This window comes from Staurois parvus, unplaced genomic scaffold, assembly GCF_062004578.1.
Source record: "Staurois parvus isolate SC_StPar_1 unplaced genomic scaffold, SC_StPar_1.0 ptg000096l, whole genome shotgun sequence".
NCBI lineage: Eukaryota > Metazoa > Chordata > Amphibia > Anura > Ranidae > Staurois > Staurois parvus.
In genome coordinates, this window is record NW_028317892.1 from 16,219,714 (window position 1) to 16,236,535 (window position 16,822).

The 16,822-nt window shown below is 40.2% G+C and overlaps 1 protein-coding gene across 8 annotated transcripts in view; it reads left to right on the forward strand.

Moving 5' to 3' along the window:
* The window catches only part of PTBP3 (polypyrimidine tract binding protein 3), a 226,861-nt gene that overhangs the window by 120,752 nt on the left and 89,287 nt on the right, over nucleotides 1-16,822 (forward strand). For 6 of the 8 annotated variants that reach the window (XM_089670937.1, XM_089670941.1, XM_089670939.1 and 3 more), the window contains exon 2: nucleotides 10,171-10,246. The exons of the other annotated variants lie outside the window; for them this stretch is intronic. In XM_089670937.1, the coding sequence (XP_089527063.1) occupies nucleotides 10,222-10,246 (25 nt within the window). In that variant the 5' untranslated portion in view covers nucleotides 10,171-10,221. The remainder of the gene's footprint in view (nucleotides 1-10,170; nucleotides 10,247-16,822) is intronic. 8 annotated transcript variants of the gene reach the window in all.

A 16,822-nucleotide genomic window follows, 5' to 3' on the forward strand; every position in this document is an offset into this window, starting at 1 on the left:
GCAAGAGGGATCTAGAAATGCTAAGTTAGCATCCTTTTTTTTTTTTTTTTATTTGGGGGAAAGAAATTGTTACAGGTCAACAATCTTGCTTGTTAGTTTTTATCAATTGTTTAATTTTTTTTATATCAAAGAGAATATTTCCGTATTACTTGATAACTGGCAAATCAGGTCACCCTCTGGCTTTTAATTCTGGGTGATTCCAGTGACTGAAATTTAAAATGGTTGCAGGAAAGTTTCTGGAATAAATAGGATGACCGGGGATAATACATTCCATTACTGACCAGTCTGTTTTGGAGATGGCCTATAAAATCTAATAGATAAAAAATAGAAATGTTGTGGGTAATTCGGCAAGATGAGGTTAGTATGTGTCATGTAGCAGTTGTGTTTTTTATTTATTTTTTCTCCTCTCCCTTCTTGCACTGTAGCAGTGTATCCCGAACCTGATACTTGGAGCGTCGGCACAGAAACTATTGACTGCGTGGAAAGTTCTGACATATAGGCCACCAACTAACATTGTCGATGCAGACAGGGTAGAGAGGGTGGCATGCTGCTTCAAAGCAAGGCAAAAGTGACAGTCAAAAAAAACATTTTAGGTTTGAAGTGATTCTAAACAAAGGAGTTTAAAAAAAAAAATAACAGACATGTTATACTTACCTGCTCTGTGCAATGGTTTTACACAGAGCAGCCCCGCTACTCCTTTTGGGTCCTAGGCCGACAGTCCTGGCATGCCCCCCACCCCCCTTCCCACAGAGTGCCCCCAATAGTCACAACATTGTTCATTCACAAACAGAGCGCTGTTCAGTTCCACTCAGCGGCACAATGGCTCTCTCGGGTCTCTCTCTCCTTATTGGCTCACTGGCTGTGATTGACAGCAGCAGGAACCAATGAAGAGAGAGACTCAGGAGAGCCCCTGTGCTCATGCACGTCACTGAATCAAGATCAGGTTCGGGTAAATATTGGGGGTGATTGGCTGAGGGGGGGAGCTGCACCCAGAAGGTTATTGACCTTAGGTAAAAAGCCTTTAGAACCACTTTAAAGTGATTCTAAAGGTAAAACATGTTATACTTGCCTGCTCTGTGCAATGGGTTTTCCCAGAGCAGCCCCGATCCTCCTCTTTTCAGGTCCCCCGCCTGCGCTCCTTGCCCCCCCCTCCTGCCAAATGCAAAAAAAGACCCCTTCTGCCTTTGTAACCACTTTAAGCTTTTATTTCTTCTGCACCCTAATCCTTGATATCTAGTGTCCCAAATACTGTACATCAGCTTTATTCTGAAAAATGAGGATTCCAATTTCTGATCCTGCCTTTGTTTCTTTTCATAATTGGTCTACAGTCTAAACCAGCCTTTTTCAACCAGGGTGCCTTCTGAGTTCTTCAGGGGTGCCTTGGCCAAATGCCCAAAAATTGTCCATAAGCAAGCAAGTAGATCAAATCTGCCTTTTTGTGACACAAAGCACAGGTTTTCATTGTGCAGCATTACAACCAGTCACTGGTGTCTGAAAAAACTGATGACAATATCTTTTGATAGGAAACACATCAGGTATTCCTTTGTCGGGTGCCTCTCTCCATCAGCACTGGGGTCAACTTAACTGAATGAGGGTGAGAAACGGACTAAAGCGTGCCGCAACTAAAAAGGTTAAACGCTGGTCTAAACCTCTACCAACACTAGTGCAGATAAGTTTTGTCAGACTTGGCAGTTGATTTATCTTACGTTATGTAGTGCAAGGCCCTGCCTAATTGGATACAATTGAAATTGTTTAGGTTTGACCTCATATTATATGGTTTTTGGTAAATCTAAAGCAATTTTCTAAAGAAAATTTGTATAATGTATGGCCAGCCTTAAAGTAGAATATCTCAATCATACTTATACTCTTCTGTTTTTCTTCTTTCATCAGCCTGTCTAGGGACTCTCACAATCAGGCAGATTATACATTTCAGCTCCTGTGCAGAGGAAAATGATATATGCTGTTTTAAATTCTCGGCTTGAATTCTGCCCAGCATACGTCTGGTCCCTGAACACTGCTGTGTGTGAATTAGAGTCAACCCAATAAAAGTTTATAGTGATTTTCTGAATTCCCAGCAGGCTGATGAGCGGTGCAAGGACTGGAAATGCTCCAGCCAGTACGGAGAGTTAAGATTTTTTTTTAAGTATATGTCAAGGCAAAAAATGCATCTCTACTACAGCTACGCATTCATGTTTCCCTGTTTTTGTTTTGTTCCCTCCCCCTTTAAAGGAAAAAAATCACCTTTTGTGAACATGTTACACCCATATTTAACGTTTTAACTTGTTCAGCATGTGCTTCCTCTTCCTCTCTGTGACAGCAGGCTGGGAAACCTTTCTCACAATCCAAAAAGAGCGCAGTCATGAACGGCTCCGCCCACATGACCATGTCATTCATTCACAGGGTTCTGTGCATGAACGCCTACAAGCACCGTCATGCATTGCATCTGATAGCTTGTAGTTCTCAGTGAACTACCAGGGCGCTGATGTGTACTCTGGTGGTTCATTGATCTTCCTGTCATTCAGTAACTACCTGCTCGGTGGTACGGGCAGACAGCTACCCAGACAATCTGCAGGAGCCTGACACTGCCCTCAGGGATCTGCTGATTGCAGATGCAATACTTTACAGGCTCCTAAAAGAAAAAAAATAATTGCACATTTTTTACTTACAAAAAAATGTGCATTTTGTTATTTAAAAAGTGAACTTGGACTTTAACCCCTTGCCATTAGGGGCAGTTTTGACATTTTTCACATACATGTTAAAATCTGCATTATTTTTTTATTGCTAGAAAATTACCTAAAACTCCTAAACATATATTTTCTAAAATCAGTCTCTCAAGAATAAAACTGTATAGTTGGTAGTCATTTTTTTTATGTCACACAATATTTGCACAACAGTCTATCAAACACAAATTTTCAGGGAAAACTACACTTAAATTATTTTATTGCACAAAAACACAATATAATAAATATAATACCCAATTTTTTTCATCAAAATAAAAAAGATGTTCCATCAGGTAAATAGATGCCAAACATCGAGATTTATATTTGCAAATGCCTGTGACATGGCAACAAACTTTGGTACCTAAAATTGTCCATTGGGGACGTTTTAAATACCTTTTACAGGTTTTCAGTTTAGGGTTAAACGTGATCTCTGTTGCTAGAATTGCTCTTACTCTGACTTTTGCAGCAATTCCTCACATGTGGTGCAATAACTGTTTACGTATGCGTGCCAGACTTGCGGGCTTGTTTGCATTTGTGCGTGAGCACAAGGGAAACTGATGCTTTAATTTTTTTTAAATAAATACATTTTATTTAAAGCCCTGTGAAAATGATCAGGTGGCTCTAAAGCCGTTCAGATCAGTTTTGCATAAAGGCCAATTGCCAGCTCTAAAAAAAAAAACAAAAAAAAAAACAAGTGCAGCCATGATCCTGGTAAGACCGCTTCCTGTGCAGAACGTGTATATATACATAGACTGGATGTGAAGTGGTTAAAGATCCTGCAAATGTAGAATACCTGTTGATCTGCCAGAAACAGCTGTTAAGCCCCGCTGTGGGCTAAAAACACAGCATTTTTGTGGACTGAATAGTGTCGGCCTTACCCAGTTTTTTGCTAAAATAGTTAAAGCTGAACTGCGGATATGATCTTTACTTACATTGGACCACAGGAGTTGCTCACTTATCACTGCTGCCATTCACAGAACATCTATTTAATAAGTGTTCCCTGGACGAGGTGGAGAGGACAGGTAGAGACATCACAATCTCCACCTAGTGCAATCACAATACCTTGTGTTAATTTAAAGGTCGACTGTGCCCAGAAGATCACTGCTGATCTTAGTAGATCGGAGCGACTTACTACAGTGATTGTCCCCTTTTTTAGTGGCCCCTCAGGTATGCATACTTACCTTGTCCAAGCTGGAGCAATGTAGATATGCATTACAAAAATCACACCTGGAGTCCAGGTTTAACCACTCCTACTCTCAGATCACTTATGGCTGTGGGGTGTGTTGGTAAAACTAAGGCATGTCTGATTCTCTGCATTTTCATACGCTCTGATGCTTAATTGAATAGTAAAAACATGTATAAATGCATGTAAAAAAATGGACAACAGTGGACACATAGATATGAACCCAGCCGCAAATATAACAATGCCCTTCCTGTTGTATAATGCTTGGGCCCAATCACACTATTGCCCTGCCTTCAGTGCATTCAGTTCATGCGGCTTGTCAACATGCCTTGCATTTGCATCAAAAAAGGTGCATGTTCCTTTTCTGGCAGCACACCACATTACATTGCATTGTCTCCATCAAAATGATTGGATACCATTTGCAATGATTTGTTAGTCTGAAATCTGTTTTTAAATGCTTTAAGCGGTTTTTTTTTTTAATCAGCCAGCAGACTGATTTAAAAAAAAAAAAAAAAAAAGTTTCCCAATCCACACATTCAAGGTGGGTGAAGGAATCATACCCACTGTGCTATTGTATTCTTACAACAGAACTCCTCCACTGTCAGAATACACTGATCAGCACTGCAGTTGATTGGCTGCATGCACTGATCAAATGAAACATTTCTGTTCGAGAGAAGCTGATTGTTAGATCAACTTCTCTGTAGCAGGAACAGCCATTTATGAATTGAGATTCAGCTGGTGACTACTGCAGTTGAATTTTGATTCATCTATGGCAAGCTTTAGAGCCCAGACCTGCATTTGGACTTCAAGTGTGTCATCTCCCTCTTCTTCAGTTAGGCGCTTCTTGAATGGTCGAGATCAATTCTGATTGGCTGGCTGACATCACAGTGAATCAATCTCATCTGTCTCAGTGGGGAGGATGTCCGGTGTTCATCTTTTAGATTTTTTTTTTTTCTGTAAAGTCAAACACTTTAAAGTCCGCACACCTGATTTTGTATACTTGTTCCTGAAAAGTGAAAGTACCATCAATCAGATGGACAGCTTTTTCTACAGAATGCAATGACAGCATTCATTTTTTTTTCCTGTGTGCTAGTTTCCTTTAACCAGCCACAAGCTACAAATGTTTGCAAACCAAGATGCCTCTAAAAAAGAATATTTGATCAGTTTCCCAATGAATGTCTGCTGGCTATTATATACGTATACTTTGCCACTCCTTTTCAGCTTGTGGTAACACAAATGTATGATTATTTATATAAACCATTAAATGTGATGCTGAAGTCATATATTTACATTAAGAATGCAATGTATTTGTAGTGATTATAGCTTAGTTGTTATATTTAATAAGCGTACCAGTGTACTGAAACTGCAAAAGCTATTCAGTCCTATGCAAGAGGAAAGAAAAAGTCCCTAGTACTGTTAGTGTAGCCCAACCCTTTCACTCCCTCTTAGAAGTTAGAAGAATTGTGGGAGTAGCATACCAACAGTTGTGTTGAAACACCGAGGTAAGCAGCCTTTGCTGCAGCCTAGGATCTGTCTTGCCTAGTTCCATTTTAGTTTGAAGTAAATATGCAGTCATGCCCTAATCAGCATTTTCAGTCAAAGTGGCAACATTCATGAAGGTCTTTTGGACTGTATTTGGATGAAAAAACAAGACCATAACTTCTGGTTGTGAGTAAAAGATCTCGATATTGAGAAATGGTGACCTGCAATTTCCTCCGGCAATACTCAGTGTTTCACTTACGCAAGTTTGTGAACCTGTTTTTCTTCTATAACTTTGGTTCAACTTTGTTGGGTTGCTGTTGTCAAGCCAAGGTCTATAAACATTTGTTGTTGTAAAATTGCTTTTCTTTTTTAAGTAGATGCAAAAAGCTTTTTTTGGGGGGGAACAATGTTTTTTACACTACTGGGGCCACTTGACTGCACTGTATTCTTTAAGAGTGAACTTGGATATGTAACCTGTGATGAATGTGTGGTGACCAAGCAGTTGGTAAACCTCCTTGTCCATCCAATGTATGAAGAATGCACATAAATACTATATTGAGGATTTGACCTGGACCATATTAAGTTTTCCATTCACTCACCAAAATAAAAAAGTGAACTGTTGGGGTTTGCATACACTTTAGGATTCATGCACACTGGATGTTTAGTATTAGTGCATGTGGTTCTGGCGTTTAGCTGTAGCTGTGGGCACAGGTACACTGTCCAGCCCCGCGGCTGGCAACCTGCGTAACTTAAGAGGCTTACAGCTGCTGTAGCTGGATGAGGCTGGGTGGTACGGTAAGCGTGTGTATGCTTAGGGCAGTATGTACCCAGGAATGAATGCCGACAGTCTGTATTCTGTGCATTACGCCCTACATTAAAGTAACCTTGCAGCTGCTGTCCAACTCTAATAGACTGAAAGGTTGCCATCAGTGGAGCTGGGCAGTGCGCCTGTGCCCTTCTGCTGCAGCTAAAAACTCCCAGTCTGCACGATGGCTTAATATTTATTGCATTAGCATGCATTGCCTAGCATTTATAGTTTTTGTTGCTTTCCTTCTCTATAGTCTTCCCTCTTGGTCAAAGAGGCCACCTATCACAATAAAAAAAAAAAAAAAAGGTCAGGGCAGTGTTTGACTTTTACAGGAAAAGCCCTGATGAATAAATTGGGTACAGTGTGTTCATGGATGCCTCATTACACTGTGTGTGTGTATTAAAGCGGAGCATTAAAGTTCCATTTTAATGCTTTGTCCCCCGCTCCCCATTAAGGGTTGGGACCTTTGGCGAGCGGGTAACCACTCCCACTTCCGCTGTAATCGCCTAGGTGATCGGAAGCAGAAGTTGTCCTTACCCCCCCCCCCCCCGGTAGTCTTCTGGGACACGTGACAGGTCCCAGAAGACTACGGGGCCATTCAAAAAACTCAGCACTACTCGCGCATGTGCAGTGGGTACCTGCCTGTGAAGCTGCAAGCTGCCGGCACCAGGGAGAGAAGACAGCCTTTGAAACCAGCCATGGTGAGGACACCGCTGGACCGAGGGACAGGTAAGTGTCTGTATTTTAAAAGTCAGCAGCTACAGTTTTTGTAGCTGCTGACTTTTATATTTATTTATTTTTGCAGCTGGAACTCCTCTTTAAATATATATTATGTATTTTTTGTCTGATATAATGCTTTGAGATGCTTTTTTTCCCAACACACACAAGGCAGCCTTTGTGTTTTTATTTAATCCATTGCAGTAGACTGAAGGTCACGTGCGTATATGCACTTGGGGTCCCATTAGAAATGAATGAGTCTGCATAAAATGACTAAGGCCCCTTTCACATGGGGTGGACTTTGTTGAGGTCAACAGGGGGATCTGTCCACAGATCCTCTGCTGAGCAGAGTGGGTGGATGACAGGTCTGTGTCCACTCTGGTTATTACAAGTGAACACGGGCTCTGAGTGGCTGGGTGTAAATGGACTCCACTGTCAGTTTTACACCCAACTGCCCTCCGATCCGCCTAGATGGAGGGGGATGGATCACCTTCCCGTGTTTTTTTTTTTTTTTTTTTTTTGTTTCGTTTTTTGGGGGGGGGTGTTTGACTTTCTCTTCCTGTTGTGGGCTGGATCGGATTGGAGGTGGGCTGTTGTAAATGGACACAAGCCTATAGGAGTGACTGAAGGGTCCGATAAGGTATGCCTGAAAGACAGGCGGACCTAATCGAACCTTTAATATGAAAGGGGCTTAAGGAGGGCAGGAAATGATTAATTTGGGAAACATTTGTTAATCATGGTTAAAAGGGATTTTATTTAAGAAAATAGAATTCTTTCTGCAGCTTGGACCGGACACAGAGCAGGTCACAGAAAAACCTGTTGTGTGTAACAGCAGCATCTATTACAGTGTTACAGAATAGTTATGTTGTATGTGTAAATGGTCATTGTAGCAAGCTGTGAGTAAAGAACAATCCTGCTCAGTGAATGTTGTATGCGGATATATAGGCTGTTACTAGCACCTAACACAAATTAGTGTGATATATGAAAATAGATTAATGCTGCGCTGCCAATCCTGCTCCTATTTGTGATGTGGAAACCGAATGAGGTTTCTGCATTGGTGTGCTACAGTACACCTACTCAAGGTGATACAAGAAAAGTGATGCGTGGACAATCTTGCCTCCAACTGAGATAAACTGGAGTAACCAATACTGTGTATCAGTGATTGATGTGCTATAGTGCACCTCCCCACACCTCAAAATGTAGAATGCTCTATACAACCAACTTGAAAAATCAAAACAACACATAAAACTAAAAATAAAATAAAAGTTGAGAAAAATTATTAAAAATGTGTCAGTGATTGATGTGCTACAATACACCTCCCCCTAACACAAGGTGTTCATATATACCTTCTTGCATCCAAACTATGTCTATAAAGGTATTAAACCAATGTCCATTAGTTTAAATCCGTTCATTCCTTATTGCCAAATGAGCGGTATTCCCATGCTACAAAACACCTTCCACATGAGTAAGGAAGATATTGAATGTTATGCAATTTGGTTTCACACATATCACCAAGTGATTAATCTGTGCTGACAGTCTTGCTCCCCCTCCAAAACCATACTCACTGCAATAAATTGACCTCTTATATATAAGTAGGTCAAAAGCACGTTAGGTGAGATCTTCTTACTCCTCAGCCTTCCACCATTATTTTAAAAGATCATCCGCTTCAATGGGCTCCTTCCAATGATGTGTATCCGCTCTTTCCTCCTCCACCCGGTCATAGTGTGAATTTGGAGGGGGAGCATGAGTATCCGCATGAATTAATCATTTGAAAGTTATGCAATTTGGTATCCTGCATATCACCAATTCACCAACATCTTTCTTATGGATGTGGAAGGTGTTTTGTAGCATGGGAATACTGCTTATTTGGCAAAAAGGAATGAACTGATTTAAACTAATGGACATTGATTTAATATCTTTATAGACATATTTTGGTTGCACAGAGATCTATAGGAACACCTTGTGTTAGGGGAGGTGTATTGTAGCACATCAATCACTGAAACATTTTTAATAGTTTTTCTCAACTTTTATTTTTAGTTAGTTATGATTTTTCAAGTTCGTTGTATAGAGCATTCTACATTTTTAAGTGGGGGGGGGGGAGGGGCACTTATAGCACATCAGTCACTGATGCACAGTATTGGGGACTCCAGTTGTTCTCAATTGGAGGCAGGATTGTCCACGCAGCACTTTTCTTGTATCACCTTGAGTTTGTGGGAGGTGCAATGTAGCACACAAATACAAAAACCTTTGTTGGTTTCCACATAAATAGGAGCAGGATTGGCAGCATAGCATTAATCTCTTTTCATTGTAGCAAGCTGTCGTAGAGATCATTGAAGGAGCCACTGTCAGCAGGTCTTGTTACACTGACCAGGACCTTGACTGTCAAAGGGACAACCGGTCCTGAGGTGGAAAGTATTTGCTAAGGAGAGCATTAAAGGTTTGGCGACGTATGCCCTGTAAGCTCACCTGTGTTCCCTGTATGTCATTGATCTCTGACCAAGTAAAATGACTATCTTCTGTCGAACAGCCCCACTGAAAAAACAGCATTTGATCAGTGTTCGCAGCCAATGGCTGCTAGCGCTTTTCTGTATATTCTGACGGAAGCATTGCCGTTGTCAGAATACAAAGACATAGCGGGAGAGATTGCTTGCGTTGATTGGGGGAATATCTGCCAGTTTTTTATACACTAAGTACACAAAGCTTTAGTTCCGGTCTGGAGACGTGCTCTCCAAAATGTAGCTAAAATCGCACAGTGTCTGCTTGCTTTTAGCAGATTTTGAACTCTCTTGCGGAAGTGAGTATATTTTGGATTATGAAATCATTTTTGACACCTGGTGGTGAATCAAACCTTTTATATGGAGCTGCATTTTTTTCTGCACACATGGAGTGCAATTTTAAGTGATCCTCAATTTGATCCCATCATTTTTGATGATCTGGCTGGGTATGGTCAGCATTACAAATGTAGTTGGTTGATACTTGTCTGTGGGATAAGTAAATAGGAAGTTGTCAGAAAACATTAACTGCAATATTTTCATCTTCTGAAATAATTTCATTCCTCTGAGCCCCAGAAGTTTTCATTTATTTTACCGAATTGTTTTTTTTTGTTTTTTTTTTAATGTGCCAACCTAATTTTTAAGACCTTTGCACAATGACATGGCATTTTTTTCTCGGCATGTAGACAAACCATATAATATAATTTCAGATGTGTTTACGTTCTTTTTAGTTCATTTATACTGATATACGTTGTTTTATTTTTTTAGCGGGCATCTGACGAGCTTCTCTCTTCTGGTATCGCTAACGGTCCTTTTACCATGAGCCATTCCACTCCAGCTACAGGTACAGTGAGTCTAAGAGCTAGCGTGCTGACCTTCTGCAGGCCTTGAAATGCTTAATTTCTTTTTTCAGCCACCAATTTTTTTTTTTACAGCATAAGGAATGAGTACTTTTTTTTTTTTTCCAGATGCTATGATTTTTTTTTTTCAGTGCAACACCTTTTTTAAGTATTATTTTAGGTAAAACTGAGCTCCATAATTTATTTAAATCCACTTGATCGCTGTCTTTAGCTTTCCACTGTGTTATGACTTTTTGGATAGCCCCACTGGAAAGCGTGTCATGCAAAATTAATAGATTAAAGCTGAAGTTTAATCTGCGTATATATTTTGCCTTCCCTGGTTTCTCTCATCCAGGGGCGGACTGACACCTCATGGGGCCCCCGGGCAATACGGGATCATGGGACCCCTGTGTCCTTGCCCAAACTCAAAAAAGCCTATGAAAAAGGTACCAGGGGCATCTCATGGGGCCTTCTACTGACCTCGGGCAGTGCCAGAGTTTCCAAATGGTCAGTCTGTCCCTATCTTGACGTTTTAAAAATAAAACCAATCCATTTTCATTACTTACTTTATTTTTAGACCCAGTAATGTCATTGCGGAGTGTCTGTGCTTTTCTATGCAATGCAGACAGATCATGGCTGGAGGGACAGGCTGTTGGGGCATTAAATCAATTTCCCTGACAGCAGTGGGCTGGCTCTTGGGAGGAGTTATGCACATACCAAAATTTCTAGATAGGCTGCTTTTGAATGCAGACTGTCCTAGATATAACCCGCTTGTGATGTGGAGCCTGGCCAGGGGGGGACAGTAAGCCTGGGGAGGAAGCGGCTAGATGACGCTGGATGTTTCCCAGGCAGGAATTGAGGTCAGGTCTGTCTGACTTGCTGAAACTTTTGATGCGAGAAGCTCAGTGTGTAGTAAAATCAGAGTGAGCAATTTAAGTATAAGGTAGGAGCTTTGCAAGACTGAAGCGAAGTATTTTTTGGATTGATTTAATTTTTGTTTTACAAATACTGGTCAATGAAAAGACTTTCCAGAGCACTATGGATTTGCTAAAGAGAAAACATTGCAGCCTTTGCCTGTCCAGTGGCTCTTTCTGCTTGAAACTTTGTACAATAAGGGATCAGACGTTTTGGTAAAGTCACTGCTGAGATGTCTGAGCCTTTAAACATAAGGCATTAAAGTGATTGTAAAGCTTCAGTTTTTTTCCCCCTAAAATGGTAAACATGTTATACTTGCCCCACCCCCGCTTCTGCCTAATAGGTTTTGATTGACAGCAGCAGGAGCCCATGCTGGATTGAGATAGGACTCGGGTACGTATTTGGTGGGGAAGTTTATCATGGAAGGTTTTACTTGAACGCAGAAAGGTAATAAAAAAACCTTATGCCTTTACAGCCACTTTTAGAGAACACCAGATTTTAATATGCAATGTTTCATGTTTATGGGACAAAACATAGACCGTTTTTAAAATTTGCTGACCACAATAAAGAAATTTTGTACAAAAACACTACACTTTGCTTTTATCAATGATAACACTTTCTAAGATCATGCATTTGTGGTAGGCCGGGCATGTTAAGTTGCTTCTCAGCACTACTCACTGCGGCTTAGTTGTATGTGGGGAAAAAAAGGTTGTTGACTGCTATAGCAAACTCAACACAATCCTTGTGAGCTCACCCAAAATGTTTAGTAAGTTCTGTGTAGGCAATGGTAAATATTAAGCCCCCTGTTTGTTGGTTCCTGCGACTATTTAAAAAGGCATGAATTATGCTGTATTCTAAATCTCCAGTGATTTAAAGGAAAGTGGTTATGCATGTTGGTGGGATTCTGAATGTCACCCCAGCGGACCTAGCCAGCAGACATGCATTTTAGAACAGCACTGCTCACTAACCTGCACTGCACTGGCAAAAATGCTACATGCATCTTTTTTTAGTGTTTGGTAGCCCAATGAAGTGAATGGGCTGCCCTAATGCATCACACATTTAACACTTGACATGATACACATGTGCTAATTCAACATATGTGAATGGGCCTCAAGCAATGTGTTAAGCCTCATGCACTTAGGCAGAAAAAAAAGCAGCTTTTAGAAGCATTTTCTATGCTTCTGAAGCTCTGCAGCTCTATATTAGCTAGTGTGTCCATTCACACTGTGGCATTTAGATTTGTATTTTAGAGTAGCGCACAAAAAAAGGGAAAAAAATGCCCCAGATCTTTATTTAGAGCAAAGTATGCTGGCATAGTATAAACACTGGCACGTAATTTCAGCCTAGTGACTAGAACAGCAATGGGCAAACTACGGCCCAGCGGACCTTTTAATCCGGCCCGCGGAGAACGTGAGGGGAGCTAGGCTCCTCTCACAGTCCGCCCTGAAGACCGGTGTAGCATGAAAATCTGTCTCCTATGAGGATCTGTCCCCCTCGACGTATCTGCGCATGTGCCGGAGATCGCCGATCGGCTGCTAATGCCTGAAACTGGCACATGCGCAGATACGTCGAGGGGGACAGATCCTCATAGGAGACAGATTTTCATGCTACACCGGAACGGTGTGGGAACACAGCGAGAGGAACGCGCGGAGCAAAGGTAAGTGAATTGACACAGGGGGGACTTAATATGGGGGATGAATTACTGTAGGGGGGATGAATTACTGTAGGGGGGATGAATTACTGTAGGGGGGATGAATTACTGTAGGGGGGATGAATTACTATGGGGGATGAATTACTATATGGGGGATGAATTACTATGCTTACTATGGGGGAATATTACTATACTTACTATGGATGACACATACACATCAATCATCTACTCTTGGTCCGGCCCCCGGGTCCAATATATGAACCCATTGCGGCCCTCAAGTCAAAAAGTTTGCCCACCCCTGGACTAGAACAACTGCATGTTCTAGCCGCTAGAATGAAATTATGCATGTGCACTTTAGAATCATGGCGGTGTATAAATGCGCACTGGACGAAGCATTTTTTTGTACTGGAATTGTCTGCCAGCATATTTTAATACGTCTGTGGACATTCAGACTCAAGTGAAAAAAAGACATCAAGAACATTTTAAACAAGACTCTTAAGTTATTTTTCTTCTCTTCTTTTTTTTTTTTTCTTTTTTCCCGCAAAGTAATTTTGTGTACAATTCTAAATGTCTTGTTTATAAAGGTCCAAATAATAATAATTAAAATATTTTGGATGATTTCTTTTCTTTATGAATATATTGACTAAGAAGAAATATAGTAAATCTATATTGCAAACATTTTACACTAGTTAATAAAGGCATTTTTTGAAATGTATTCCCAGGCGTTAGCCATCATTTTCAAAAAAGTTTACAAAATATATTTTTTTTCACGTTAACATCACAGCACCCTGTAATACTCAGTAAACACTGGGAAAAAAATAGTGGTGAAATGTGGGAAAATATTATAATCCAGTTATTTTGCTGATCTTTAAATTGAGCCCTTTACTGACCAGCTTTATAGGTATGCTTTCTGAACCCTTTATTAGCAGCTGACTTTTCCGCATGCTCTGCAAGATCTGAAAGTATAATCACTCTTTGGTGATTATTTTTCTTCTTTTGGACAATAATATGCGATCCCTCTTTTCCGTCATTTGCAATAATTGCAACTAGTTTTTTTGGGCTAATATACAGCACACCTCGTACTATATGGAACAAATTCTGACTGACTGCCATGTCCATGCTTTAAAAATACCAAAGTGTTTCTGTTATCAAGTTGCTTTGCATAATTAAAAAAAAAATATGGTTTACTCACATTTATAGTGACTTTCACTTTACTAGCAAGGTCCACATTAACCACTTCAATACTGGGCGCTTTTACCCCCTTCCTGCCCAGGCCAATTTTCAGCTTTCAGTGCTGTCGCACTTTGACAATTGTGCGGTCATGCAACACTGTACTTATATAGTGTTGCGCTCCCAAACCTCCAATCAATATATTATTAGCTCCGACAGTCAGCGGTAGTTTTGGATCGTATTTGTGCTACCACTATCCGTACACATTACATGTGAGTGCCATACCCTAAGCAAATAAAGTCAATCTTTATAAAAGATAAAGCACCATGTCGAGATCTTTTTTGTATGTGGAGAACTGCAAGGAGATGAATATATAAAGGAATTGCACCCTCTGGCGAGGAGGTTCACCCCATAGCATATGTCGTATACCACGGATATCTTAAAGCTGGAGTTCTAAACAAGCAGGTTCCAAAGGAGGTGAACCGCAAGCTTATATAGCCTAATTGCAGGCTTCCTATGAGGTGAGCGCACATCTTCACTTGAGGGAGGATTCACAAGCAGTCACCGATTTATAATCATTATAGATTGAAGATTTTTCAGCACAAAGTCACTTTTTGGGACATTATTTCCACTTTTTTTATTTTTTTATTTTTATATTTTTTATTTTTTATATTTATTATCTATTTTTTATTTTTTTATATATATTTTTTTATATATATTTTTCATTATTTGATATTTGTTTGATTTATACACATGGTTTATCTGAATTAATTCTAAGTATATGAGTATTAGAATTTATGATCAATTACACACATCATTCTTAATTATTGTGTTCTTTATAATAGAGATTTAGTGATTTAAATAATAATATATTGATTGGAGGTTTGGGAGCGCAACACTATATATTTTTATTTCGCGTTTTGCCACATTGGTAGTTATGTACTAGAGGTTTGCGATCCTACTTTAAAGTGTATAAATAAGGAGTTTTTGTCCGCTTTCTGGCTCGCAAGATATTTCAAATATGCAACACTGTACCCATATGAAATTTTTTTATTTTTTTCACACAAATAGAGCTTTCTTTTGGTGGTATTTAATCACCACTGAGTTTTTTTGCTAAATAAAACAAAAAAACACCTGAAAGTTTTGAAAAAAAAATTTTTCTTCGTTTCTGTTATAAAATTTTCCAAATAAATAACATTTCTTCATAAATTTAGGTCAAAATGTATTCTGCTACATTTCTCTGGTGAAAATAATAATTGAATTTGTATTTTTTTTTTCAAATGTTTCTATTTTTTTTTAATTTTTTTATTACATTTCTTTTTTTTACTATTTTATTTTTCATCACACTGTGACCAAAGCAATACAATGTTACCATAGTAACATTGAACTACTCTGGGCAAGTGATCAGTATTTTTATTTTTTTTAACACATTATGATTGCTAATACCAATGTATTTCATTGATATTTGCAATCATTGATACTGAATGAAACTGATTCATTCAGTCTTTTGTTGTGATTGGGCAAAGCTGATCACTTGATACAGATGGGCTGTGATTGGCCCTGTCTGTATAATGTGACTGCCTTGACCACTCACAGCTAACAACATAATTGTATACAGTGGATGGCATGACGGGAAGCCATCCATTGTATACACTTGACATGTGATCTGCTGTGATTGGTCACATCGGTCACATGACACTGGCAACGGGCCGGTGTAGTGATGTCATCGGCTGTGTCCCGTGGACACAGGCGGTGACCGATCGCGGCGCTGCATGGCCCCACAGCCGCATGAGTGGTTCGTTTTGACAAGACACCATATGATGCCAAGTCAAAACGAGGAGTGTCCTGCCCAGCCGTCAATCTGCTATAGGCCGGGCGGGAAGGTGTTGAGCAAACTTGACCAGTGTGTTTTAAATGTTTTACTACTTAATGTTTGCCAGCATCTGCTGTTGGGAAGTTGTCTGTCTAGCTCTTGTACGTGGGTATTTGGTTAGATTGTGTGTGTGTGTGTGTGTGTTTTCGTTCCCCTCACCATATCGGTTAAAACAAATGGGGATTCAGCAATGGGCATGAATGAGGTGGGCAGTGCATGGAATTGTGGATTGTTGGGTTGTTGAATGATCTTACTTTCCATAAAACCAGAATGAACTAGTGGGTGAGTCGGACCTGGCATCTGAGACTCCCGGGTCCACCCACTAGAGTGCGTGGCAATGTAATTATGACGTTGTTCAGTTAGGCAGGAAACGTAGAAGGGGCTTTACAAGACTGGGAGCTGGTGAAAGAGCAGTCTTAGCAGCCACTTGTCTTATAAGGAAGTAAAGGAGAACAAACCTATGCTGGAATTTTTTTTTTTTTTTTAAATTTGCTGGATGACACAAAGTATTTTCCATAAATGTACTAAGTTAATTGTTTAAATATGGCATAAATATTTTGCTAATTTCCTTGGCTTTAAGGGTAGGTTCACCTTTCAATGAAAAATTAAAAGGTGAACAAACTCCAAATATTGGCCATCCTTTCAGTACCAGCAGCACGTTAGTCATTGTGGTCCTGTGGTTGTCCTGACCAATGAGAGCTTCTCATTGTGAGCATTGTGGTGGATACTCTCACTCTGTGGCAGTGTATTGCACTTTACGGGCTGCCACACTGACAGCATGGGCGTCACAGCTGCTATGTGCAGCAGGGTCAGAGGGGCTGCCAGGGTATTTGGAGTTATTTCACCTTTTCATTTTTAGTGAAAAAGTGATCTTACCTTTTACCCTGCCAGCTCTTCTGTCTCTTTGACAGCAAGTGGGAGGGGGGATCCTCTCCTGGCTGTTACTGCCCACCCAGCTGTGTCATTCATTCA